Source organism: Stigmatopora nigra, chromosome 16 (genome assembly GCF_051989575.1).
Source record: "Stigmatopora nigra isolate UIUO_SnigA chromosome 16, RoL_Snig_1.1, whole genome shotgun sequence".
In the NCBI taxonomy this organism is placed as follows: domain Eukaryota; kingdom Metazoa; phylum Chordata; class Actinopteri; order Syngnathiformes; family Syngnathidae; genus Stigmatopora; species Stigmatopora nigra.
In genome coordinates, this window is record NC_135523.1 from 5,236,272 (window position 1) to 5,263,783 (window position 27,512).

General features: G+C 38.3%; 2 protein-coding genes and 1 long non-coding RNA gene across 7 annotated transcripts in view; 2 read left to right on the forward strand and 1 right to left on the reverse strand.

Moving 5' to 3' along the window:
* Positions 1–27,512, reverse strand: part of LOC144209787 (uncharacterized) — a 161,137-nt gene that overhangs the window by 49,824 nt on the left and 83,801 nt on the right. The gene's annotated exons all lie outside the window — the stretch shown is intronic.
* LOC144209785 (phospholipid scramblase 2) lies at positions 2,328–4,376 on the forward strand. The gene is made up of 7 exons (XM_077736288.1): positions 2,328–2,423; positions 2,795–2,874; positions 2,954–2,996; positions 3,082–3,302; positions 3,370–3,531; positions 3,912–4,073; positions 4,168–4,376. Exons 2-7 carry the CDS (start codon positions 2,806–2,808, stop codon positions 4,195–4,197), a joined length of 687 nt encoding a protein of 228 aa, XP_077592414.1. The 5' UTR covers positions 2,328–2,423; positions 2,795–2,805; the 3' UTR covers positions 4,198–4,376.
* On the forward strand, positions 8,710–26,162 carry plod2 (procollagen-lysine, 2-oxoglutarate 5-dioxygenase 2). 2 transcript variants are annotated; one of them, XM_077736289.1, is made up of 20 exons: positions 8,710–9,133; positions 14,209–14,300; positions 14,487–14,623; positions 15,222–15,385; positions 16,875–16,987; positions 17,065–17,128; positions 17,291–17,388; positions 18,073–18,174; positions 19,751–19,876; positions 19,960–20,081; positions 20,298–20,402; positions 20,854–20,979; positions 21,367–21,508; positions 22,045–22,107; positions 22,901–23,014; positions 23,238–23,303; positions 23,453–23,557; positions 24,634–24,780; positions 25,003–25,128; positions 25,330–26,162. In XM_077736289.1, exons 1-20 carry the CDS (start codon positions 9,031–9,033, stop codon positions 25,483–25,485), a joined length of 2,271 nt encoding a protein of 756 aa, XP_077592415.1. In that variant the 5' UTR covers positions 8,710–9,030; the 3' UTR covers positions 25,486–26,162. The 2 variants fall into 2 exon arrangements, with proteins under 2 accessions (XP_077592415.1, XP_077592417.1); XM_077736291.1 differs by lacking the exon at positions 22,045–22,107.

Here is a 27,512-nt window from a genome sequence, read left to right on the forward strand (position 1 = left end):
GCACGGCACAAACACAAACAGACAGATTGTAAAACAGGTAGGAAGGAATGTGGCCATCGTGCACACAAAGAGAAAACGAGTCAAACCCCCCGGTGGTGTAACGGGGCTCTTAAGAGGCAGAAAGACAATCTGAGCGCTTTTCAAAGACCCCCTGACTGTTTGCTGTGTTTATTCAGATGGGAACAGAGAAGGCCGGGTTTGTACTGCTTTGTTTTGATCTCACTGATGAAGAACATCAGTGTCAGTGCTCTTTTTGGCCATTCCAGGTGATAAAATGCTCCCTTGATGGTGCACACGGTTCTATTTTTTTGGGGGTGTGTGATTGCCCGTTATATGTTTGATAGCTTGGTGGGTAACATTAAGGACAATATAAAGAGATTTGATGTGTATAGTATAATAAAAAAATATTTTAAGTTAATTATGGAGTCAATATTAAGATTGCTGTTTAGGGTTTACTGTGTGGAATTTGTTAAATTACAATATGCTGTGAAAACCTAAACACTTTTAGCATTTTAATGCTCTGTAATGACCTAGAAAATATGGTGGGATCATTTTTTTTAGTGAATAAGAAAGCAGGAATTCGAGATCTCAAATGAATGATTGCTGTATATTTGTATTATTATGGACAAAATTGATTTTAAAATTCTAAATATTTTCTGCTGACATATTGTGGAGGCACAAATGTTCTCACATTCTAAAGGTTTTTAAGGTATTGTGTTTATAATTGCAACAAAAAAAATCACACATAAATATATGTGAATAAGAAAAGAACATCCGAATAACCCAAAATAGCAACACATTATTCTACTATGATTTGTTGCCATTTTTTTATTTCTTGAACTGACTGGCACACTTGCAACTATTCATAATTCTACCCACTATAATTTTTGCTACTACTTCAATGTTACCTTTTTGGCAGCCTCTATGAGAACGTCTAACTTCTTATTTCCACTTATTTTTAAGGAACAATCAGTCCTTGGTAAAACTGCTGTTGTTGAGTTTTGGAGTATATTTATGTCTTTTAAAGGTATATTAAAGGTCAGAAGAATAGTGGGGAAAAATAAAATTGATTTTAGTCTATATTTTTTAATGAATAGACTTTTTAACATGTTATTTTTGGAGTCAGGATTGTAGAAATTATATTCAAAGTTTTTACTTTTCTTTCCTTGAATGGAAACAGCAATTATTTTACTATTTTCCTATGCTGGCTAGTTTCACTGTGTGCAAAAATAACAACAAAACACGTGGGAGACCCATCCACCTCTTTGTTAAGGGAGCATTGTTTTTTTTTCTCCTTTTTTTACAGTTTCTGTTAGAGCTCGTTAAATTTCACGGGTCTTCGAACGTTTTGTCTGCTGACAAAGTCTTAATCAAAAGCATGACTTAAGTGTAAAAAGCCACGTAGTATTTCTACATCACATTTGTCTTGTGGCAACAACTGACGGTATACACATTGTTTTCTGGGTTACGTTGGGTCACTTGGGCAATTTGTGTTACCCGAATCAATTAAAAGGGGGTTTTAGTCGACGGAAACCAGCTGAAGTGTCAGCAGATCTGCGGCCTAGTCATCATTTGTTCTCATTAGTGTATCTCGGGAAGAAATCAGCACTGCTTGAGGGAATCTGGTGATTTTTTATACGCAAATAGGGAAAGTCGACCCGCTGGCGTCCAACAATTTGTAACACAGAGACACTGTGCATATCTGTGTGTGTGTGTGTGTGTGTGTGTGTGTGTGTGTGTGTGTGTGTGTGTGTGTGTTTGTGTCCGTGCACTATGTGTTTGATATGTGGGAATATTGTTGTGCTAAAATGAAAAAGATACAGCAGGGTATTATTAGCTCAATGCTGTCCTCTACTGGGCGATTTACATTAACAATTTAAATGCACTGATCATTATGAGATAGGCAAACTTTACCAAATGAACATTAAATTACACTTTAGAAACATGTAAACTAAATATAATTATATTGATACTTGAAATAAGTAATAGTTGACATTAAGGGATAGGAAGAATTTATCAGATGTATAGTTGACAAAGACTGATATGAACATACACTTTTTAGACATGTAAAAAAGTACAAGTAATATACTTATATTAATAGTTGAAATAAGAGTATAATAGTTGACAGTTAAAATAATATATATTGCATATTTTAATTGATTTCCCAATATCCCTCTAAATTATAAATAATGTATATTCTATAAACTGATATGGACAGTGTAGGGTCTGTAAAATGGTCTTGTATCAAATTGTAATGCATAAATTCTATCTTTTACTACAAAAAGATGCTGTTCAATAGTTGCCTCTTCATTGGATGGCAAAGAGGGAAGCGACGTGACGTCGCCCAATGGCATTCCATGTTTATTCTAAGGGTTCCGTTTCTGAGCGTCTCCTTATTTATACGAGTCACAGACCAAAATTCGGTGAGTAGTCGCGTATTTGACGGCTGGAATAATGCGCGCACGTGACGTCATTTGACACGCATGTCCACGGTCGCTCAGTGCGTGTGACGGACACAACAGGGACGCGCGCGTGCGTCTTTCTCTTTCGCTAGACTGTCATTGCCTTTCCACATGTGTAAACGGAATAGTATTTCATTTAACGATTAGTAATAATAATGAATCTGAATAATTGTATCTCCTACGTCAGGTTCGTATAGCCAAAATGTACTATTAATCCAGGGGTCGTGTGAATAAAGCCCACCGGATTAGTCTCCCGTTTGTTTACTACCGTATTACTAAAAATGAACGTTAGATGGTGACAAATATCAGTATTTACTGTCCTTCCTCAACAGGTTGAAAAGACATGAACATGTATGAGGTTCCTAGTCCGGGAATACCAGGATGTCCACCTGGATTAGAATATCTCACTCAGGTAAAAAAAAAACTATATATCCTGCAGATGTATCATCTTCCAAAAGAGCAAAGTAAAAACTAAAAAACTGCTTTTCTAGGTGGACCAGCTTCTCATCAAACAGAAAGTTGAGTTGGTTGAAGGTACGAAGCAAGTTATTGCTCTGAAATGATCAAATATTAAACATATTCAGGTGCCATCGTTTCAATGCACTGTCAAACTTTACAGCTCTGGTGGGTTTTGAAAGCAACAACAAGTACGAGGTGCGCAACTCCATGGGCCAGAATGTGTTTTATGCCGTTGAGGAGAACGACTGCCTGAGTCGCCAATGTTGCGGTCCAATGCGTCCCTTCTCTATCCATGTCCTGGACAATTTGGGCCAAGAGATCATCACCGTCACCCGCCCACTCAAGTGCATGTCCTGCTTCTTCCCATGTTGTCTACAGGAGGTGAGCCCATGTCCGAATTTTAATACCAATGTGAAAGAACCACAGATTAAGCACAATCTTTGTGCAGTTGGAGGTGCAAGCCCCTCCAGGTAACACTGTGGGGTACGTCGTGCAACAGTGGCACCCCTTTTCCCCCAAATTCATCATCGCCAATGAACTCACAGAACCAGTTCTTAAGATTCATGGACCGTTTTGTGGATGGAGCTGCTTGCCAGATGTGGATTTTGAGGTGGGTTAAGTGGTGAAGCCAAACACAGCAATCTGGTCAAGTTATCCAAACATAATTGAGGGGGAGGTAGGGGCGTTAAGGGGCTTTTACAATGCTATGAAGTATTGGATGCTGTTTCAGTTAGCACTGCAAATTCATATGATACAAGTTGGTCTTCATTCTATGGCTCAGTTCATTTTATTTGATTCGGGAGTCAAGATTTCAGCACGCTGATACAGAGCTAGAAATAACTGAAGCATAATATCAGAACTAGTTATTTGCCTGAAGTTAATAGACCAGCAGCCGGAAAGCCTGGAATTGAATCGGAATTCTGCCAAAGTTTGTGCGGTTTAAAAATCCAGATGTAACTAGTTTGTATTAATATACGACTCTTCTTCCAGATTCTGACCATGGATGAGGTCAACAAAATTGGGAAAATCAGCAAGCAATGGACTGGCCTTCTTCGGGAAGTGTTCACAGATACAGACAACTTTGGAATCCAGTTCCCGATGGACTTGGATGTGAGGATGAAGGCTGTCATGATCGGGGCATGTTTTCTGATTGTGAGTATTAGGACATATTTCCACTTCATCTATACATTGAATCATCGCCAGTTCACTATGCTCCCTATAACATACTTTGTTGTTTTTCCTACAGGATTTCATGTTTTTTGAGGCCACTAACTAAAGACTAATATGCTAACAAGCCATGCAGGATAATAGAAAGATGCTACAGAATAACACAAAGTGAGCTTCCCTAATGCCATAATGTGTCACAACTGTTCTGGAATTAATAGTATATAAAGAAAGAACATTTATAGTTCTAAGAAAATATGCTATGAAAAATGCATGGGTATGGAGACAAGAGGTTGGGGTACAGTGGATATTTATTTATTTGTGTTTTTATTTTGTCTTATATTCACATTTAAAAATGAGTGATGTAAAACATGCTCTTTGAATGCTTAAGCACTAGTTTATTCAAATAGTGTAGAATGCAATGCATTGAGTGTGGTCTGTGATTTAAATGTTTAATTTTAAAACTTTTATGCACTGAATTAGGTAAGTGTGCTTTAATGTGAATGGAATGTAAGCAATTATTTGAATATTAATTTGGGCATCAGAATGCACATGTTTTAGCTTATTCCACGTGAGGTCGCTATCTTTTCATGTGAGATACATTCCCAAAGACAACAGTCTGCATTATGTCGTGTTTATTTATTCATTCAAATAGCACTCTATACTTTTGAGCAAGCTCAGGTTTGAAAAGCATGCTGCTTGAATTTTAATTTCAGTGACTACTGGCTCACTTGGAAATAACTATGAATTGTACACATAAAATACTATGATGTTTTACTCTGAATATTTATATTTTGTATGTTTAGACACCAGCTGTTGACTGTGAACTACATGTATTGTAGCAAGAACTCTTAAACATGATTATTACTGATATAGAAGTATTTTTCTGGAATTAGTGTTTGCTTTGTTTGAAAAAAGTGATTTTAGTTAAACAAATAGCTTGTTTTTATCATGAATGTTTGTGTTTCACTGCAAAAAATTATAAGTATATTTTATGTGTCTGCTGTTTAGTGGAATAATTCATAAAGATACTAAGTGTGAATAGCATTTTTGACATAAACATTGGGCGATTAGAATATTTTGTGATGGATATTATTAGATGCTGGCATTTCATAGCACTCAGGATGGTTGTTAAAACCTATTTTTATGGGTAAGATACTGCAAAACTGTCATATATTTAATGCACTAATCTATTTTGAAGAAATACTGATAGCTCTTCAACAACGAATGTGAACGGATGCTTCAATATTTTAAAACACGTGTCAATATGTCAATTAAAACACAAACAATACAATCATTACAAGCTCTGTCTAGGAAGCAGACTAGTTCTGGAATCTCTGGTATTTGTGCACCAATCCAGTGCGATAAACAAATTGCCTTAGTGACATCTGTGCAAAGAGAGGGAGGACAACTCGTGTACACATTTGGAGTTGTAACAACAGATGCAAAACAATGAATGGTAATTTACATTTACCAAAGCGTTCAAGAGACGGAAAAAAACATGTAGCATAGCAATCAAAGTAATACCTATCCATTAAAGTAGGTGTGGTGGCACCAACATTTAACCTTTGGCTCAGTTTAAACAAAAAAATACTCCAAACAGATCCACCTAATGAAGTAATTCAAATCAAAGACAAAACAAAAAGCTTCTGGTGTATTATTAAAAGAAAAAATTGCTACCATGCAAATGTAAAAATCAATTACCTTTACATTCATTTAATGCAATGTGCTGCTCAAAGCTTCATAACTAGTTATTACTTTCTTCAAGGCCAGTTGCCCAGAAAAACTGCAATATTTATCTAACAACTCACGCCATTGAAAATTAACTTTGTGGGAAGCTGAATTTAAAGTCAAAACTTGAGTGAGAAAATATGTTGGTTATGGCTTATTTCCAATGTATAACATTACAGTTGCTCTTTCACCATTAGCGTCCAAGAATTCATGATTCTTCTCAAGCCGAATAAACACCGTAGCAACATGAACACACCAACCAGGGTCATTATGACATTTCAAGGTTTCCTTCAAACACATTTTTTTCCTCAATTGCTCTCAAATCTGAGCCATTTCCTGCAAGTCAGAACCACAGTGCTGAATTGAAAATAATGAATGTCATGATCGCATACGTTGGCAGTCAAATTTGAACATTGCCATAGAACAACAATGTTTGACGAATAACTGCGTCATTTAGAAATGACATCGATTGCTTTTACTAAAAAGTCCGACATAAATAAGGTACTGTAACCTCTCCAAAGTTTGTTTAGAAGTAGCCCTGCACATGTGGACGCAAGGCATAATTAAAAGAGGACTTGCTGTGCGTATAAAACTTCAAAGATCGTGTTTAAAATGCTGTCTTTGCATGTCCGACCCTTTTTAAGAGGGCCCACCATGGGCTCCATTGATGCAAAGTCAGTGGTACAAAATGACTGAGAGATGGAGAACGTTCTAATGATTTGGTGGAAAGTAATTGGACTTGCAGAGTGGTCAAAGGTCTAAAAATAGAAAAAGCCAATCTCTACCAGTCGTGGTGGACTTGTGGCTTTTCGGGGGAAATCGGAGGGGACCAAGTGTCTCGGAAACGTGGGTGAAATTGCAAATACAGCCAGATGTACCACCAAAGAAGAGTAACGTCATACTCAAAGTGTTGCCAAACCACAGGCAGTTATGTGGATCTGCTATAGCATTCAGTAGATAATTCACAAGAACTGACACTATTTTTTTTTTAATTCTAATGTTGTTGATACCATTTGGCTTTAACAGTTTTGCCACTTTTTCTTGTTCTGTTTCTCTTTCCTCAACTAACTTTTCTCAGCCAGCTTTATAGATTGACACCTACTTGGCAGTCTAATGCATCATCTGTTTCTTCTTTCAGTTGATTGCATACAAACTCCGCCTGTAAAAGGCAGTCTCCGTGACGGTGCCAGGAATAGAGGACGTTCCATGTAGCCAGGAAGCCGCCACTCTGTTTAGCACTGTTGCTAAAGTGAGGACAGTACAGTCTGGGTGTTTGGGGCTTTGTGACACCCAAATGAACTTAGATGAAAGCCCAAGATGTTACCACGTGTGCTTCACTAATGTGCAAGCTGCCTGGTAGCCAAACTGTAGTATTAAATGCAGGTGTTGGTCCACGCTTGGGTTCTCATGCGACCTAATTTACCACAGAAACTTTCCTGCTTCTGTATTTGTTGTTGTTGTTGTCGTTTTAAATTAGTGGCCCTCAAACATCTGTAACATGATCATCAGTGCTTTCGAAATTGAACTAAGATCTTTAGTGTGCCACAGTAAGGCATCAGGATGGATTTGCACCAATAACTTTTGGATAAATTATCAAAGGATAATGAAATCCAGATTTTTTGACATGTTCAGGTCATTTTTTTCTTTTTTTTTTGGCGCCCGATTGAGTGCATTGAGGGCAAGGCAGAAAATTACTTTTTCACATGCTGCCAAAATGGAAATGGATTTCAGTGCAAAATACACTATTTTTTAAAGTTATTTAGCAAATCTCCATTGATAATTGGGATTTTGCATGTAAAAAACAAAGAGGGGGGCAATTGCTTCTGTGCTAAACCTGCTTTGTGTCGAATGACCTTATTTTCTTTCGGTTTACAGTACATAGGATTACCAATTTATCTGGTGGTACTGTGACTAATGGAGAAACAATACTGAACTTATTTCCTTCTCTTTAATTTCCATTCATCCATTTTCAATGGTGTTTCACCTCATTAGGGACACGGGTGAGCTGAAGTCTTTACCAGCTGACTCTGAGCAAGAGGCACCCTTGGAACCCCAGACTGGTTGTCAGCCAATCGTACATTGCAAAACTCTATAGAAAAACAGCCGTCCAGTGCATGGTAAACGTCACAACCGAGAAACTGACATGCTAACTACTTTTCACCATGCCACTGCCCGTTCCGTCCTTTTATTCTTTTCTGTCCACTTGGCAGGCACTTCTGCCTCACAATTCTGGGATCTAGGGTTCAAGCTCGGCCTCTGTCGTTTCAATTTTCTCTCCATACTTGTTTGGGTTTTCTCTAAGTACTAGGGTTTCCTCCCAGACTTCTGAAACATAGTGATTAGACACTCTAAATTGCCCGTAGGTAGGAGTGAGTGTGTGAATGATTGTTGGTCTCATTGCACACTGCGATTGGCTGGAAACCAATTCAAGGTGTCCCAACCTATTATCTGGAATAGAAGGAATCAAACACCCCCCAACTCTCATTAGAACAGACGGCAGGGAAATTGAATGAATATCGCAACAGGCTTTCCATACTAGGTCTCATATCTGACTTCTCTTCCCTCCTTTTATAGACACTTCTCTCCTGCAAACACTCATGTTGACAACGAGAGGCTCTAAAAACACCCGCCAGACAATTTAAAGACTTGCATGTCAAAGCCACTGACACAAATACCTGATCTCACTTTACAATCCCATTAAAAGTAAAGTAAATACATACACCTTTGGGTATATGTACAGTATCTTGTCTTGTCTTGCTCCACTGAATGAACAGTGGCGAGCAAAGAAGGGGGAGTGGCGTGAAGAGGGGGTTGGTGTAATTGAGTGTGTAGAAAGGGAAGGAGGGAGGGTACATGGGGGGCTCAAATATAACTGCACTTGGCCAAACTTTCACGCTGGACGTACGCGTGTCAAGCACTGCTGCTATCTTCCCTCCCTCCTCGTCGCTCGTCCAAGCCTCGGGAAATTCTGTCGCTCCTTGTGGACTCTGTAACTGCGACGCAATTAACAACTGGAGGTCCCCCCTTAGAATCATCCTTGGAGTTAACTTTCTTCTCTGCGACTAACTAAGTCATTCAATGATTTATTGCCACTGTGCATTAAGAAGGGCGTAAAGACCCTGTGGGGTTTTGCTTATTATTCTGACCAAGGGTTTGGAGGCAAAATTAAGTCAAGACAAGTCCCTTTAACTGGAATCCTGCACTTTAATTCGGGATGGAGTACCTCAAGTTTTACCTTGTGTTTTCGTGCTGGATGACCTGTGCGAACACCCTCGGGTCCACTGACACCCCCCGCGGCGCTGCGTCTATTCCTAATGGTAAGAGGTTGCACGACTACCCCTTATTTATTATTTGTCCGACTGCGGCAATGTAGATGAGATGCCGGTTGCTTGCTGATGTGGGGATCCGCATCCAACACAGATGACTGTGCCGACTGACAGTTATCACACTGTTTTCATTATGTTATGCTGCCTGACATAAGTTGTTAAGTGTCATGAAAACAGTAAAACTCAAACATACATCACAAAGTGCGTGTTAGGCATGCTTTAGAAAACTAGAAATCGAATTTGATTTAGAAGTGCAGAAGCAGTTGTTATCCTTTGATTTTAAATGCTCTGCAACAGCAGTTTTTGCAGAATTTGGGTGAAATGAGTGTTAGGGCTCCCCAAAAAATATATAGTTATTTTTATTCAAGTCATAGAATTTTGTGGTACAATGGTTCAACATATATTGCAGCAATTTTCAAGAAAACATACAAATCATCATTTAATGCATCTACCAACATATCCGAAAAGAATTGCCTGCTTTGCCACAGCAACATTTAAACAACAATTTTGCCAACAATTATCTCTTTGACAACTGACTACAAAGAAAGAGGCATAAGGAACCTTTCAACTAGTTATACACCTTTCCATTGGTTCACCACCCTTTGTTTAAGTTACGTGATGCCAAATCAACATAACAAGCACGTAAAAACTAAAATAAAATGTGTTGAATGAATGTGTTCAATATGTTGAATTATATAAAGTGAGGCAGCTGAGTTACAAACTACATACTGTATTATTATACCTACTGCAAAGTTTACACGTGGATGTCTCCTAAATGCCACCTATGCAACTATTTGCCTGCACACTGCTTCTCTTTGACTTAACAGAGCACAATGGTGTTGATTCTGCTGGGTAGGGCCACCTGTTGGCGAGGCCCGTTTGGGAAAGTAACGTAACATTGGGACAACACCGACCCCCATCCCCCCAGTCGACTATTTGACTGGCTGAAAGAAGCCTTTGACTAATTTTGACATCATTTCTGAGTACTCCACATACCACTTTACACCTTTAAATATATATTTTTATCAAATCACAGTCAACTGCAACAGTGCCAGAAACAAAACAATCCATAAAAAGAGTGCATATCACCATCTAAATTTGGAAAAGAACTTTTAACAGGACAATACAACTGTACAATTACAGACATAACAAATGTATTTGGAGTGATGGTTTAGAATATTTCATGGCATATGTCAAAAGCATTCATTCATTTTTATGACGCCTGTCATGTAATTATTATGACATGGTCATAAGGAGTATTAACCAAAAGTACACTTTTTAGATGCCTGAAATTAGGTTGTAGAAAAATGTCATATTTTTTCTTTGCCTTATCCTACTGACAACTAGATGAAAACATAAATGAACTATTATTAAGACTTTTCATGACTGTTAGCAAAGTATGTGTGTGAGAATGTTCACAAATGATTCTAGACAGTGCGAATTTGCCGACTGTAATTTGTGACTGAAGAAACGGAAACTCCACCCACGTTTGTCCAAAACGTATAACCACTCTCCCCATTGTCTCCACCTCCATTCTAACAACTCTATTTGGCAGACATTGCCTGTAATCATATCTTGGGACACTACCAGTAATTCACCCAAAAATGTCTGCCCAGTGCCTTTTAAGAGAAATATGAACTGTATTGTCCAGTCATTTTTTTTTACAATGTGAATATGTGCATAGTCCTCTTTTTAACTGACTGTAAAACAATTTTAAGCATGCATTGTGGTAGCTTCATTCTTTTTTCTCTGTCTATTTTCAGACAGTAGTCAGAGAAGACGAAATATGCTTCCGCCAAAAACAACGCTGATGCTTATTTTCCCCCTGAAGGTTTTATTGAAATATAAAACTGCACAAGTGTGCTCATTCCACTTTAGTGGTGCAGAGTTCAGGGCTTTTAACTACTGTACGTTTTATTAGAGCTAAAATTGATCAAGAACTGTGACAATAAACTGAGAAAAAGTGAAATGAGTGCGGCAGGAATGCACCCAATTGTGAATAACTGCTGAATGTGATAATTGAAGGTTTCAGTAAACACAGAGCCAACTAACGATATTCTGAGCTTGGTATTTTTTTTTCCTGCAATGCAGCCACGTGGCTTTAAGTTGCAGTGTTGCTGCAATCCCATTAATTAAAATTACCTTTAATTTGAAAATAAAAATGAGAGCATGTGCAGTGGACAACCAAAATAATGTCATGGCAATTGGCTTTGTCACTTTTGTAATCCTCCCTTTGTCTGTTAAGCTCAGATAATTGCAAACACACGGTGTTATCATCTGACAGTACATGTAGAGGGGCTTAAGACTTTCCTATTAGAAAGATTAAGTAGCATTGGAATGCTGAAAGATATATTATTGAATGAATTGTATCAGATATGAGATAAGTAGACTACATGCCAGTAAATGTAATAAAATAATGTAAAAACTCTGAAATATTGTTTTGCTCACTTATATTTGTTCTCACGATCCATTTCTGAGCTTCAACGCACCAGTTGGTCATCCTGACATGTCACTATTCACTTAACATTTCACAGATCATATGTGTATGGTGTGGATGGATATACTACGGCAAAGACAATAACTACTATGCAAAACTCAAAAGGTGTACAAAGCTATAGACTAGATATTGTCGTATATTCACTAAGTGTCCGTGCTTATGCAGTCAGGAAATTCAATAATGATTTGTTCCGCCAAGTCTTCCTCTTATTGCTCCATTATTTCATTCCAATTTCAAAAACATGCAGCGTCTAGGTTATTCTCTGAAAGGAATTTTGTCCTGGATGTGTCATCCACGGGGAAATATTCTCTTATTCGCATGGCCCCGTTCGGCAAACATTCCCATGCTGCACATATTCCCCGCCCATGTGGGTTTCCCAGCAAAGTGCGAGTCACAAACGTTTTCACATCAATGCGTGAACCTTTTCTTTCGACAGCTGTGGTACGGTAAAAGAGAGAGAGAGGGGGCTTGGGGTAGTTATTCCAATTAAGTCCAATGACTGACTTCCTTAGGCAAGATTGAGATCAGTGGCAGCTACACAACACCTTATTTTATTATGAATTGTCAACAATATTTTGCCATCTGTCATTTAGCTGTGAAGTATTGTTAGTCTGTTTCTATTTACTTCGAGTTCAGGAAGAAGCAAAGAAATATGAAGTTATAAAAGCCTCTATATTGCAACTCAAGATAAATGGAATCACTTGATAGATTTTCCCAAATTACAAGTGGAAAGTACTTTAAAACACCCAATATTTAAACTACTTTATACACAAGCCCTTCAAAAAATGACAACTAATTGCATAAAATGGCTTCTCTCCCTACATTACACTTTTTTGTGTGATGTAAAGGTAATAACTTATTATAATAGTGATCAAGCAATAGTTCATGCAAGGCCACCGTGCACTACAAGTTTTCTTCCAACAGAAACTACATACAGAACATCTTAGTGACTTTCCAATAACGTCTCAGGAGAAATGCGTCTCATCCATCTGTTTTTGGAACCAAGATGTTTGCTTGTTCAGGCAGGAAAAACATTTTTGGCATGTGTTGTTTGCCAAAACTTTCCACTGATTTACATTTTAGGCCAGTTCATTTACAGCATAAGGCTATTATACCATAATGACCACGGCAAGCAAGATACTGGCATTGATGTCCCTTTATTCGGCCCAGTCTTATCTGAGTGTAATTACATTAACAGACCATGTTACTGAGTTGTCCAAACATTTTGATCGGAAACTCTTCTGGGAACAGACTGAGTGAAGTATGTTTTTCTTTGGGTCATCTTCTCACCATGGCGGGGGCAGCTGTGGGTCAGTGCTCGAGACCTCACTTACTGCTTATCCCCATCTGTCAATTGTAACTCTGTGTGGGCCTTTAAGAGTTCTTTTGTTTATTTGCCCCATTCACAAATGTATTTCATGGCCTAGTCTCACTCTTCTGGTAATGTTGTAGTTGTTTTTAAAGAAAACACTCACTGTTCATTTATATAGAACAGTGGCCAGAGACGCAGTCTGAAACTAGTTCATGCTGGTCCAGCAAACAAAAATCCATAGGGGAGTGAGTTTGCATCCACATTATCCCTACTGACATCTATGATAGCATCAGAAATAAATAGTGATTTCATATATTTACATATATTAATGGCCGCAATGGGAGCAAGCTCCAGGTCCCTGCTCGATAAATTTAAATAATGTAAGATCCTCAAAGAGCCATTAATATCTAATGTTACAGATGAGAATGACAGCATGAAAAATATGTTTCCCAGATGCCTGTGTGATTACTGTCCTGCACGGTGCTACATAGACACCTCAAGCCAACATTGATTCACTTGGATTAATCAGAAAGGGTCAGTGAAGTGCTATATGAAATCCAATGTCTTAAAAGTTTCCTTTTTCCCTTTTATTATGTGTTATATGGAGCTTTTCGGTGCTAAACCAGGAATCATTCCCAGTCGTAATGTATTACAAAAGAATGTCAGGAAATGGAATGAGACTATCGTTGTCAGTGGGAGTGAGATGGGGGTCGGATACATTTCATTGCAATCATAAGTACGAGAAAAGGAAATTACGTATTTCCAATCTGTCGGGTTTTTCTTTCAGTTCAAAGAAACCACTGTTATGTTCTTCATACTTTTGAGATTTTGGGCTTCACTATCACAACAGAGTTGATGAATAAGTACTTATTTGCACATTCTAAACTTGTAGTGCAGCCTTTTAAGGGAACTGATCCCATGGAAAATGCTTTTTTTTTCTTTTTAAAAATGCTAAAATCAACAGAATGGATGTAAACCAACTCACTATTTGAGGCCAGTGTCTACAATTTATGTTTAGTCTCACCCTTCTTCGAACCCAGTGCTTTGTGTAATGAAATATGATATCAATCTAGTATGTTGAAATCTCTCGCTTAGTATCTTATATCCAAATGAAAACCAGTGTTTAAGACCCCAACAAAACGGATTCACAAACAGCAATCTTACCCTTAGTTTGAAAATAAAAATGACATGGACAAACACTCCTGCTACATATTGTGGGCGTATTTCATTAATAAATTTGCATATTTTCCCCTCTAGAAAAATTGCTGGTGCTAACCGTGGCAACTGAAGAGACAGATGGCTTTCACCGCTTCATGCAATCTGCAAACTATTTCAACTACACTGTGAAGGTAAAAGATTTCTTTTGATTACCTAAAACATATTTTTCCTTCTCTCTTTCAATATCCATTCTTGAGTTAACCAAGCAATTACTAGCTTTTTTTACGACTGGGTCTGCATTCAGCACAATTTCTCACTATTTTACATGGTACTATCCCACTGTCCACTATTGGACTTGACCACATGTTCTATCACAGGTGTTGGGAATGGGAGACGAATGGAAAGGAGGCGATGTTGGCCGCTCTATCGGTGGAGGCCAAAAAGTCAGACTACTAAAGGAGACCATGGAAGGTCTAGCTGACCAGGTGGACCTTGTGATCCTCTTTGTGGATAGGTATGTGGCATTTAAAGATTGCCATTTCCTGCCTCTATAATTAGACCGATAGTCACGATTTCAAAGTCCTCATTCAAAAGGTGTTCCTGCAGTTTTTCACATCCTATCCCTTATTCAAGCAAAGGTGTTATATTGTGACAGCAATGTACTTCACACAGTGCTCCTAAATGATTTATGGCTTCACAAAGCCAATTGAAAGTTTTACACTGTTAATGTGGTTTGGAATAATGAAAGCTTTAGGAGTCAAATATGGCCACCCGAGCCGAAAGTGCTAATCTACGCGATATGTGACATCAATCATTTCTGTGAAAAGTGAACTCCACTCAAACACAGTTTTAGACATCAGAAGTGTTAGAAACAGCACATGCGCTTCACAGACTCTTCAAATGCAAATGTTAGAAGCCTACAGTTATGAATATTTCCATAAAGTGAATAAATGTATTCAATTTATGTTAGATGGAACAAATACATCTTTCCCATAACTGTTATGTGCCATAAAAAGGTAAAAAACTATATCATGACCCGAAGCAAGTATAGATACCAAAATGGTGACGGATTGAGCCAGTTATGTTTCATTTGGGCCCTTTTTCCATTCTAGCTATGATCTTATCTTCGCTGGAGGACCAGAGGAGATTCTCAGGAAGTTCCAGCAAGCCAATCATAAAGTAATTTTTGCTGCAGAAGGCCTGATATGGCCCGATAAGCGATTGGCTGAAAAATATCCCTCAGTCCGCAGTGGCAAGTGGTACCTCAACTCAGGAGGTGGGTTCCAAAACATTCCAAATATGCTAGGAATTTACTTCTTACTTTAACCTCTTGCTTTCTGCAAGATAAGGATGAGCAGGCCACATGATGCAAACAGAGGGGAGGGTTGAGTTCTGCTTTCTTTTTTTCATCATAGCACCCCCACTTAAGCCTAACATTTTTATTCACCCTCTCCCTGGCCATGAAGATTAAATGTAATCTAGAATTTCCAATCTGTAAACTGCTTATCACTCTACTTCAACTACTTGAGGGAAGTTCACCATTCACAAAGTAGTGGGCTGTCTGAAAGGAATGGCAAAAGACTCATGTTCATTTTTTTAAGCCCAAAACCACAAAACGTATATTATAGTTTTCTTTAAAGCAAGTGTATATTTTGACTGTCATTGCTATTTCCTGTAAAGGAGATGAGTCTATTCATATTACAGAATTATAAGAGCAACCCAAAAGGTCATCAATAACAGTCTATTTATTACAAATAACTGCATAACTGGACCATATTGGAAAAAAAGGGTGACTGCAGTACATTGTGATTTTGAGAACATATTGTATACCCCAAACCTGACTAAATGAAAGCAGAAAATGTTTTCCATAATATATTGATTGCAGTGCAGTCCAAGTGTCATGGGTACTGCATCCTACTAGGTCTCCAGGACACAAAATTACTGCCTTTACTGCGGTCATCAACATGTTGCGACCTCCCGTACTGGAGCCTTACTGCCTTGCTTCAGATCAAAGGCTGATTTCAGCTTTCATTTTCACCAGCATGACATGTGGCTTTGTCTCAGCTTTCTTAATGCGCCATATAAAATTGCTGGGTTTGCAAGCATTCAATACGATACTACAAAAGTGACCATTTGAATATTTTGGCCTTGTGACTGTCATTGTAGTCTGTTTTGATCTCATATGTGCCTGTTCTCAAGGTGGAAAAATGTATTTAAAAAAAGGAAAAGCTTTATATCTGACCTTGGATTGACTATAGAAATACATTTAATTTCAGTCCTTTACTGGCGATTGTTTGGCTCTGACACAACCAAAAATACTTTAACTACACTGTCATATTTGGCAATTAACCGACGTGTCAGCTCGTTTACAGTCTTAGAGTGCTTTTTTTCTAAATGATAGCCCCAACCTTGCAATCAGTCCATGTGGTCAGTATCCTTGAGGTACAAAAGCAGACAAGGAGCCAGTGGTTGTGGATATTGCCTTGAGACTATACATTTAGATGTGTTTTAATAGCACACAAAGCACTTGTCACTCTCCTGTCAGACTTTCAAATCATATGGTTGAAGTACATTTGGATCTCCTGAGGGATAAGTCTGAGCTTGGGAAAATTGGTGACAATTATACGGAAATCGTAGTTTATGGTCCTGGCTGACTTACAGTAATTGACTCCAAGTGGTTGCTAGTTGTATATGTATCCTTTAGGTTCTCCTGCACCCTATGTTATTACACTCGAAATGTGTTTCACAGTGTTTATCGCTTGCAGGGGTAATTGGGTATGCCCCATACATAAACCGAATTGTTTCACAGTGGAACCTTCATGACAATGACGACGATCAGCTCTTCTACACTAAAATATTTGTGGATCCTCTACAAAGAGTAAGTTCTGTTAACACACCTTCAAAATAACGGTATTTTCTTAACAAAGTAAGACTCAATCCACTACAATCTTCTAGGAGTCCCTCAACATGACACTGGACCACAAATGCCAGATTTTCCAGAACCTAAATGGAGCAATTGGTGAGAAATTCCAGAGAGCACACTTATTACATCATCCCCATGTCATTGACAAGTAGGAGGTTGGCTCTTAATATTTAAGTATTAAACCATTATAGGTTTTTGGCCATGCATTATGTCAAATTCCATGAATCCTGTTCTAAATGTGTTCCCCCCTTTTGGCAGATGAAGTGCTTCTCAAATTTGGAACAAACCGCGTGAGAGTCAGAAATACAGCGTATGACTCTCTGCCGGTTGTTGTCCATGGCAACATGAATACCAAAGTGAGTAAGAATTATTCTATTCATGGCACCATTCCATCTCTATTCATTTGTCAAAATTATGATGAAGCTATCCGAACTAAGATGGCACTGTTAAGTTAAAACTGATTCTTGTAAGATTGCATTGTCGGATTATTTTCTACTGACATGCATCTCCAGATATTTCTGATTGATTTCTCACTGACCAGCGAAATGTACACACTGTTCCTTCCTATTTATGAGTCACATTTACTATTATCCTTCATTGGGAGCTTTACAAGAAACTAGGTCATCAAGAGCCAGCCTATTTTCTCTGCTCTTTGGAATTACAGCTTGTGGATCATTCTCTAGCATTTTCTCTTGACTACTAAAAACTGAAACTGTTGAGTCATTTTTCCTAGCATTAGAACATCTGCATGATTAACTCAGAATGGTACGTGACACTACACCAATCAGAGCCACTCCCTCAAATGCATGATTAGTATAAATTTGCTATAAGTGAGGATTGTGCACAGCGTCATTCCTATAAATCCATTAAAATTTTACCCATCATAAAATAAAATTACTGAACTGTCATTCCTATAAATGGCCTCTCCCATGCATTAAAATGTTAGCCATCATAAAATATAATTACTGAACCAGGATAATGCCATTTTATTATCTTGACAATAATTTTCTGTAACGAGATTTGGATTTTCTCCCACGCAGCTGTACTTGAACTACCTGAGCAACTACGTTCCCAACACGTGGAACTATGAAAATGGGTGCAGCCACTGTGACGATGATGTCGTGCAGTTGTCTCAATTGAAAGTAAGTCCCAATTTTCCTAGTCAGTGTAATGTTTGTCTTGTGAAAAGTTTATCTGCGTCACTCCTCCTTGAGGATGAAACACTGCCTAACATCCTTCAGTGACTGTCTAGACAGTTTTGAGTAATGCCCTGATAGAGCTATTTCAACAGATAAGCCACACGATTGGTTCTAGCCACGCCCCATGGGCAAAAATAATAGGTTTTGTGCCCTCTGGATCTTTTAAAAAAGCACTTGTACAAGGGAAACAACTCGCACACCACCGTGGCACAGGATATGGCTTGTGTGGTTTTCGCAACGGCTCATTTAAAGGGGTGTCACTGCTGACCAGCCTTCCTTTATGTGGGCTTCTCAGCATAGGTTCGATACAAAATCTTCAATTATAGTGGTCATGTGGAAAAGATGTCACAGAGTTCAGCCAAGATTGTCAAATTACACTGAAGTGGAATGGCAGGAACTTGGAAACATTGCAAGCTATGTGGTTGTCTCTGTTAAAGCTAATCAAATTTGGGAGCATAAAACCTGCTTCAGTTCATTAATGTAAAACTTGAGCGTATAGTGTTGGAATATGGATCTTGTTTTAACTGTTATTGCAATAAATTATGAACTTCTACGCAGATGTAATTCAACTACATTCCCATTAGGAAACTCGCTTTTTCTCTCTTGTCTAGGTTCACAAAGTGTTGCTCTTTTACTTTACCTTATGGCTTCATGTTGAGATATCATATCTAGTTAATACTGAAGTTTTGCTTGCTTCTTTGTGTACTTTTCTTAATATGCAATTACATTTTTTTTCTGCCAAGGACAATCACAAGCTACGCAACCACATTCCGATGTTTTATTTTATACGGTAGTCTTCTCCAGAGTAAAAAAGCAAAACAACACTCCTCCATTTCCACTGGCAGAAGTCTCAACTCTCCCATTATGTGCATTAAAGCCAGACTTTACAAACCTTCAAATTAGATGCTGGATTTGCATCCCTTTTTATCCACTTCCCAGACTTTTACTGTGAACTGGTCAGAGCGACTGGCAGTCCAGGGTGAACTTTTGTGGCTGGAGCCAGGATTCGTGGGAAAAATCTATCCTCTTTGCATATTTTTTTCTTTTTGACAGGCTGATCTCACCAAACAAAGTTCTACGTGGCAATGTTTCTCAGTTTTAACAATAATTTGAACCAATAACTTTAACAGTGCCCTTTCATTAGCTCATCACAACCTGCAAACTCGCAGTAAAAATGCAGTCAATTGCAGCTGAATAGTCAATATTTTAAAAACCTGATATTTATTCACCCGATTAACACATTATTTTACTGAGCACTAAGAATGTGCGTTATAATTTTCCTCTCAGCTATTATCAAAAAATGCAACAAAGAATACCCAGCTTAATGTAAATCATGTCAACTAAGCCAAATTTAAATAAACCACAAAGTTCCACTGCTGACAATGCCATTTGTCACAATTTACAAGTTTAAACAAAGCTAATGTGAAATGTCAAATGTTTCTGTGATTTATGCCTAACAGGACCGACTCATGAACCTGTTTGAAATGTCTCCCTTCTGTTATCTGTCAAATTTCCTTAGGAGTATCCCAATGTGTTGGTGGGCGTCTTTATCGAGCACCCGACACCATTTCTTCCCGAGTTCTTCCAACGTTTAATTTCGTTGGATTATCCCAAAGACAAACTCAGTGTTTTTGTCCACAACAATGTGAGTATGTGCAATCAGAGCCACTTCTCGTTGTCATTGTTGGTATTACGCCTGTCTCATCTATTGATTCTTGCAATTGTCAGGAGGTTTACCATGAGAAGCACATGCAAAAAATTTGGGAGGAACATAAGAATGTGTTCCGCAGTTTAAAAGTTGTTGGACCGGAGGAGAATCTTAGCCAAGGAGAGGCCAGAAATATGGCTATGTATGTACAAATTGACCTAAGACATTTCATATTTGCCTTACTAATTTCATGTAAAGTGCTTTCAGATAAACTTTTGACAAAAAATGTTGGCATTTCCAGGCCAGTACCAAACTACTCCAAGTTGTTTAGTCTTTAGAATGTCTTGACACATACCTGGAAATCAAACCTACATAACAAGCCCAGTTATTTATTATAATAACTTGTCTTTGTCTTTAGGGATATTTGTCGCCAGAACGATACATGTGACTTCTACTTCAGCATGGACTCAGATGTAATGCTTACCAACACGCAGACTCTGAATCTCCTCATAGAGCAAAACAGGTAAGGAGTGGGCAACTAGAAAAACCTCCCACGTTGCTATTGTTGTTCATCAGTCTGTTGAATGTATTCTCCTAGTTTCAAAACCACAAGCACATTGCAGCAGAGCAACTAAGAGTTTAAAAATAATCTGCGTCGGCTTCCTGTTTTTGTCAACCACATGGAAATAGAGAAAGCATAGACTGTGCTAACCTCCAAGTGCCACTTTACATTACACAAAACAACAAACATGCAAACGCCTGTCTCCATTCTCCAGCCTAAAGAATACAAAAAGCCTTCCCACAAACTATACATTTGGCTACAATGTCCATAGTTTAGTGCTTCATGGGTTATTTTGAGGGGATAAGGGAATTCTCCGTTGACTATAGATTTATATTTCTTTAACCGCAAAGAAAATCCAGAAATTTTCATAACATACCACGCTAAACATATACCTGTTTCTCGACTCTCGCAGGAAAATTATCGGTCCCCTCGTTACTCGCCACAACAAGCTGTGGTCTAACTTTTGGGGAGCGTTAAGTCTGGATGGTTACTACGCACGCTCGGAGGATTACGTTGATATTGTACAGAGAAAACGAGTGTAAGTATAATGCCTTTTACTACACTTTCAACGCCTGGCTTGAAATATGCAAATTCCTGTTTCATGTCTGATGACAGTCCATCACTAAATTATCTTCAACTAGTGGCTAGCCATCATACCACATTTAAATCCAAAATCTCTTACATAAGATCTAAAAATACATAAAACTGCACCCAGATGGGGGCAATGGGATAAACACTGCCATTAAAATAGATCATCCATGCAAGGTAAGGTGCAGTAAGACCTCAAAAATGCAAATGATAACATTACGCCATCGTACCACACACCTTTAGAGATGTGTCATGTGGATTACAATAATAAATCTCCACTAACAGCCCAGCAACGCCCCAAATCATGCCTCATTTCTGTATGTTTCATTGTTTCCAGGGGTGTGTGGAACATTCCATACATGGCACACATCTACCTGGTTAAGGGCAGTGTTTTGAGGAAGGAGTTAAAAGAAAGGAACTACTTTGTTCTTGAGAAACTGGATCCTGACATGGCTATGTGTAAACACACAAGAGAGCTGGTAAGAACAGCTTTTGATGTAGGCTATATTTCTGCAACGACATTTGATTTAAATGCTATGAATGATGATGCCATAAAAGTCAGCAGCGCAATGGAAGGTGATGAATGGCAAGTATGATTTCTGTGTATATGTCATTGTGGCATGATGGTATTGTGGTGATGTAATGGTCAGCTTTTTGTGTTGTTGCATTTTATACCATTGTTTTTTTTGGCATTCTTGGGATAATAAGCACATGTTGGCAATGCGCGGTGCAAGTTTTTCTTTTCTGTTTATGACATTCTCTCTTTATCATTGCTTGAAGTTGTTGACATCCTACGTGTGAAAAGCACTCCACCAGTCCTAATTCCCACTCAGTGCATTTTGGGTTCCTGCATGTACTAGTTCCACTCTAACAAAACATCAGCTTCAGAGGGAATCCTGCTTCTTTTTTCCATGCAGCCACAATTTCTCGCCTCCCGTTATGTTACTGTGTCACGTGTATAAATTTGATATAACACATGTTATCTGATTTACATGATGCTTCTCCTTCGTTTTAGACCAGTCAGAGAGAAAAAGAGTCCCCTTCTCCGGAATCATTCCATATGCTCAGGCCCCCAAAGGTTTCCATTTGTTTTGATTACTGTTGTTATCTGAAAAGTTAGCTGAAAAGCACTCAGAAGCCATTCCAAGCTTCAGCTTGTCATCATAACTGGGTGGATGTTTAATTATTTCATAGCTACACATTGCAGACCGAACATCAACACGCCACTGTCGAGTTGATGTTTAACAAAACAGTGTTAAGGTTGTTTTGAAAACGATTCTGCTGTTTGAGGAGGAAGAACGCGAGAAAAATCTGCATACATTCAAGACCCCTGTTCTGATGCTGTACTCTAAAACCAACTGCTTTATCTCGACACACTGACCGACATCAGACTAGGCCTTTTGTAAAATAGCACAATGAAATCCTCACGTTATTTCCATTCTCATTTGGTGACAATGATATCCTATCAACCCAAATGCCTACCCAGCCTAGTCTGATTTTGAGTCCGAAACCTCCCCCGTGCCTCCTGTAGAGTAAAATATTGCACCCCATCTATCCCTGTTCTCCAACCCTTCCTATCACTTCACCAACCCCCCCAACCTGAACTCCCCTCATCCCACCGACAACCGTGTGAACGGCCCCTCCTAAGGCACTCTCAAACCACCCATAAATAATCTTAGATTATTTATATGGCTTCTGTTTCTGCTCTACCTAAATCAGAAGAACAAAATTTCAATTTGCTCTCAGAGTGCTAACCTTTAATTACGTTTGGGTATTAGCATGAATAATATATAGCTGGACTTTCATGTGAGACATTTTTAGGAGTGCATTTTATGATTTGTGTGTAACTAAGTCTTTCATGTCTACTGCAGGGAGTCTTCATGTATTTAACAAACCGCCACGACTTTGGAAGGCTCATTTCCGCAGCCAATTATAACACTTCTCATTATAACAGTGACTTGTGGCAGATATTTGAAAACCCCCTGGTAAGTTGCTACTGCTGTTACCTTGAATTTAAAGAGCTAATGAGTAACCACATGTAAAGCTTTATAATCATCACAAAAAGATTCAAGTTATGCGAAATGAGGCCTAATGTGGCAAGTGGCACCATGGGAGATTACTCTAAGAGGGGAGAGGATTAGTGCTGCCCAGTATTCAGCTGGTCAAATAGTTTGACAAAAGACTTATAGTATGAGTTTCTCTTTGCAGGACTGGAAGGAGAAATACATTGATCCAAACTACATGAAAATATTCACTGAGAACCACATGGAAGAGGTGTGTGTGTATTTTTGTTGACAAAGTCCAGCTGAATGCTTGACATGGATTTGACCATCTGTTTTTTATATAAATAATTGACATTGCACTGCAAACAACTGGAGGAGAAAGTGGGACTTAAAATAAATCTGTGTCTGTTTGGCCGGCAGCCTTGTCCAGATGTGTTTTGGTTCCCAGTCTTCACAGAAAAGGCCTGTGATGAAATAGTGGAAGAGATGGAGAACCATGGCTCATGGTCTGGCGGCAAACACGAGGTCAGTCCTGTTAGCAACACATCGCCAAGTACACTTTGGAAATCGATACATAGTTGCACTAGCCTTTTCTTCGTTCATGTGTCTGCCAGCTCCATTACTGTTACGGACAATTTGATCTGTGTCTAGATTGCTTTTTAAAATTTGTTTCTACAGCATTTAGTAAGAGGCGTTAAGCTGGAACTAAGGGAAGAGCCCTATAAATATTTGATAGACCTAATAAACATTCCAATAGTTTAGAGGCTCTGGCCAAAGAATAAACTTTCAAACATAGCAAAAAAACCTGGGAAAAATAGTCTTAGTTGGGTTCCGCATTTTTTAAAGCAACTGCCAGAATTGTTTTTCTGAAAAACAGGTCAAATCGAATTTTGTAAAAGAACTGCATAATTGACTTTGGTGCTGGTGTAAATTATCATTCAACCCTATGAGGCACATGGGAATCTTATAAAATTCATGGCAAAGGAGAATATATTACATAATTTTGTCTATCAAATCAATCGGCAGCAATAACCAGTTATTCTAATTTTGAAACAACAATAAAAATTGTTTTTGTTTCATTGCAAATAAGTGGTGTTTTAAAGATCAAATAAATAAAAAACAGACATGAATAAAAACAGTAGAGAATTAGGGACACCCTCATGGAGACTTATAAACTTTTTTTTTTTTTTTTTACAAGAGAGTCTGAGTCTGTGGCAGAAGACAGACATGGGGCCTGTAACTTAGAAGCTACTTCTTTTTGCTGGAGCGTTAAGGTCGTATATTGACCAGATGTGAAAGCAAAGTCGGCTGTCTTTAGTTCACAATTATCCACATTGCAAACAGTAATAAAGGGGGCTATGATGTTATGTTGATTACAGTTTTCCAGTTGTTGAGAGATTTACAATCAGCGCCCCACCAAAAATAATTATGTCACAACAATTACAATCAAACACCTCAATATAGCAGCAAAGTTCTCCTTAGTCAATTGTCGGTTTGGGAATGTCCTCAGTACATTTTGTCAATAAAACGGCATTAAGGAAAGAGCTATATTCGAGGTGCCTTAACAATTTAACTAATCTACGTTCCCTTTCGTCCACCAGGACAAGCGGATCTCTGGAGGCTACGAAACAGTTCCAACAGACGACATCCACATGAAGCAAATCGGATTTGACAAGGAGTGGCTTCACTTTATCCGAGAATTCATTGCGCCTGTTACGCTGAAAGTTTTCTCAGGATACTATACGAAGGTTCGTAAAGATTCAAGGAAGTTGTTGTTACAATATCCTATTTCCATTTCCCCAACTACAAGATAACAAACCTGGTACATGTCTGACACACCTCTCTAGTAGGCCAATACAAAACAGCTTGAGTAGCATAAAATGTCATCATCCCCAAAAAATGTGCACTGTTTGCTATGTGAAGACAGCTGCCAAATTCCTTGATGTACTGCATTGTTCATCCCATTGCAGGGTTACGCGGTCATGAACTTTGTTGTCAAATACACACCTGAGAGACAATCATACCTGAGACCACACCATGATTCCTCCACCTTCACTATTAACATTGCCCTCAATAACAAAGACGTTGACTTTCAGGTAAGGCATGTGCAAACTGCAGTTATGATATTTGTCATCTTAAACCCAAGGTACACCTATTACATAAAGAAAATGTCCAAGCAAACAACTTATATCCACCTTCTTTGAATTTAGGGAGTAACTAATAGACATCCAACCCAATTCAGACGCTCAGGTTGTCCATCGCAAATACGCAATTGACAATACACTTCTTCCTCTTAGGGTGGTGGCTGTCGTTTCCATCGGTACAACTGTTCTATCGAATCGCCAAGGAAAGGCTGGAGCTTCATGCACCCAGGACGACTAACCCATCTGCACGAAGGTCTACCCACCACCAACGGCACACGCTACATCGCAGTGTCCTTCATTGACCCCTAGAACAAAATTGTCTGATTCCACTGTAATTCAACTTTCTGACTGATCTTGTGTAGATATTCTTTTTTTTAAAGCTATTTGCTTTAAAAATATGTTTGATTGCATTCAGTGAATCTCTGTCAGACAGAGTTTTGACTGGAAAAGGGACGTGTTCAATTTCAACATTAAATGCACAAAGAGAAAGGCATTTGTCGAGCAATGTACAACTATTTAAGATGTTCACACTTAGTCCATAAATCATACAGTGTTCATTGTGTATTTAGTGAGCTAAACATCATGTTACCTCATTGCTGAATCAGGGTACAGTGCTGATTCTCTTTTGTGTAGCAGATGTTGTAAAAGTTAAAAACCAAAACATCATTTAAGTGTGTAAATTTGTCCTAAATCATCTTGTGCTAATCAACTTTTTTTTCTTTTTACAAAAATTGGTGAATCAAGTGAGTCGATGAGTTTGTGGTCTGATAATCTATTTTTGTATTTTGCACAACAGGAAAAAAAACAGGTCAGCAGAATTTATGGCATGTTCTTTGAATGAAGTTTGTTACTTGAAGGCCTGTCACTTGCCTCTGTTAAATTTGACATTCTTCATTTCCGAAAGAAACATTTGAAAAAAAAACAATGTCCTGCGTGAATGACATTTGCAGCTTTGCAATTTGCCGTTTTTAATTTATTGCCAAGATACAATAAAATCTTGAAGAGATTAACTATGGTTTACTCCAGAATTCTTCACAATGTAACCTTTCCTCTGCAGCCAAAATATCCTTGCCTCCCAATTCCTTTCACCTGTCCTTCACAGAACATATCACATGCAAAAATAATCTCTGGCTTCAGTACTCAACACTACAACAAATGTTTAAATGTGAACTGATGAGGTCCTTTAGTGCAAATGTAGTTCAGTTTACCTTGGGGAAAACTGTGTATACACATGCATGTGTGCACATGAAAGTTGGACACATGAGGAATGTTAAGCCTGGAAGAACACTGAAATGGGAGGGTCAAAGGTGGGGGCAACATATGGAAAGTGGAGATTTATTTATCTTTGTCTATCACTATGATGTATGACGTGTCGTAACCAGATCTGTTTGGATAGACTTGTAATCTAGATTTTTTTTTCTTGAATAGTTTACACATAATTTCCCCACACTGGAACAATGTAAACACCTCCACTACAGTTATGGTTAGATTTTACAAATCAGACTACACTGACTTTCCTGCCACAACGAGGCCCAAATCAGAGTCTCCCTAACCTGAAACATTATTTGCGTCTACCCCAACTTGGCTAAAGGCATTATGCATGAGTAACTGAACTAACTAAATAGTGAGAGTGATGGGGAAGACTGGGTCAGCTCCCTCTTCTCAAAGAAACCTTTGTGGTCATCATTTCGCTAAGACTACCATGCCTCCAGCCCCACTGAAAGGTGACATTGAAGGCAGAAAAACTTGCATACCTCCCCAACTTGCAGGTTTTTACAAGATTCCATTGATGCAATGAGAAAAACAGAGACAAAGAAAATATATATAAATATATATTGTAGTTATTGTGGGTGTCTGCTTGAAATGAGATGTATACATGCTGAGATCATTTGCTTCCGTGAATTCTGTGAAAATTCAACTAGGAGACAATCTTTTTATAGCCAAGATTTTGAGAGTTGCAATCTCAACTGTGTGTTGGGATGGAAAACATACTTTTATACAGTAGCGATTTAAAACCACCACTAACTATGGGGTGTAAATACTCCTCACTCAAAATATGGTTTTACAAAATGTATGTAAGTGCAAAAATGCCAACTTTGATTAAGACAAACAGAAACATGTTTTTTTTCTATATAAATAATTACAAAAAATGATTTTAAATAGGCTTCATTGTCAGTAAGATCAAGGTTTAGGTATTTCTGTTAAACTGAGTTTAATGGAGGACAAAACTAGTTCTAGAAGTGTTCTATTAAATTATTTTGAAGAAAAAAACAGTTGATAAACTAACGCCATACATGGTGTCTCAAACAATAATTTTAATGCAGTATTGGCTTAAG

What these genes read in the sequence shown, in the direction of transcription:
- LOC144209785 (XM_077736288.1), top strand. Translation starts at nt 2,806, where the DNA reads ATGAACATGTATGAGGTTCCTAGTCCGGGAATACCAGGATGTCCACCT. An exon ending in GAAAGTTGAGTTGGTTGAAG is followed by an intron (nt 2,997 to 3,081) that starts GTACGAAGCAAG and finishes CAAACTTTACAG; the next exon opens with CTCTGGTGGGTTTTGAAAGC. An exon ending in TCGGGGCATGTTTTCTGATT is followed by an intron (nt 4,074 to 4,167) that starts GTGAGTATTAGG and finishes TTTTTCCTACAG; the next exon opens with GATTTCATGTTTTTTGAGGC.
- plod2 (XM_077736289.1), top strand. Translation starts at nt 9,031, where the DNA reads ATGGAGTACCTCAAGTTTTACCTTGTGTTTTCGTGCTGGATGACCTGT. An exon ending in GTAAACACACAAGAGAGCTG is followed by an intron (nt 21,509 to 22,044) that starts GTAAGAACAGCT and finishes CCTTCGTTTTAG; the next exon opens with ACCAGTCAGAGAGAAAAAGA. An exon ending in ACAAAGACGTTGACTTTCAG is followed by an intron (nt 25,129 to 25,329) that starts GTAAGGCATGTG and finishes TCTTCCTCTTAG; the next exon opens with GGTGGTGGCTGTCGTTTCCA.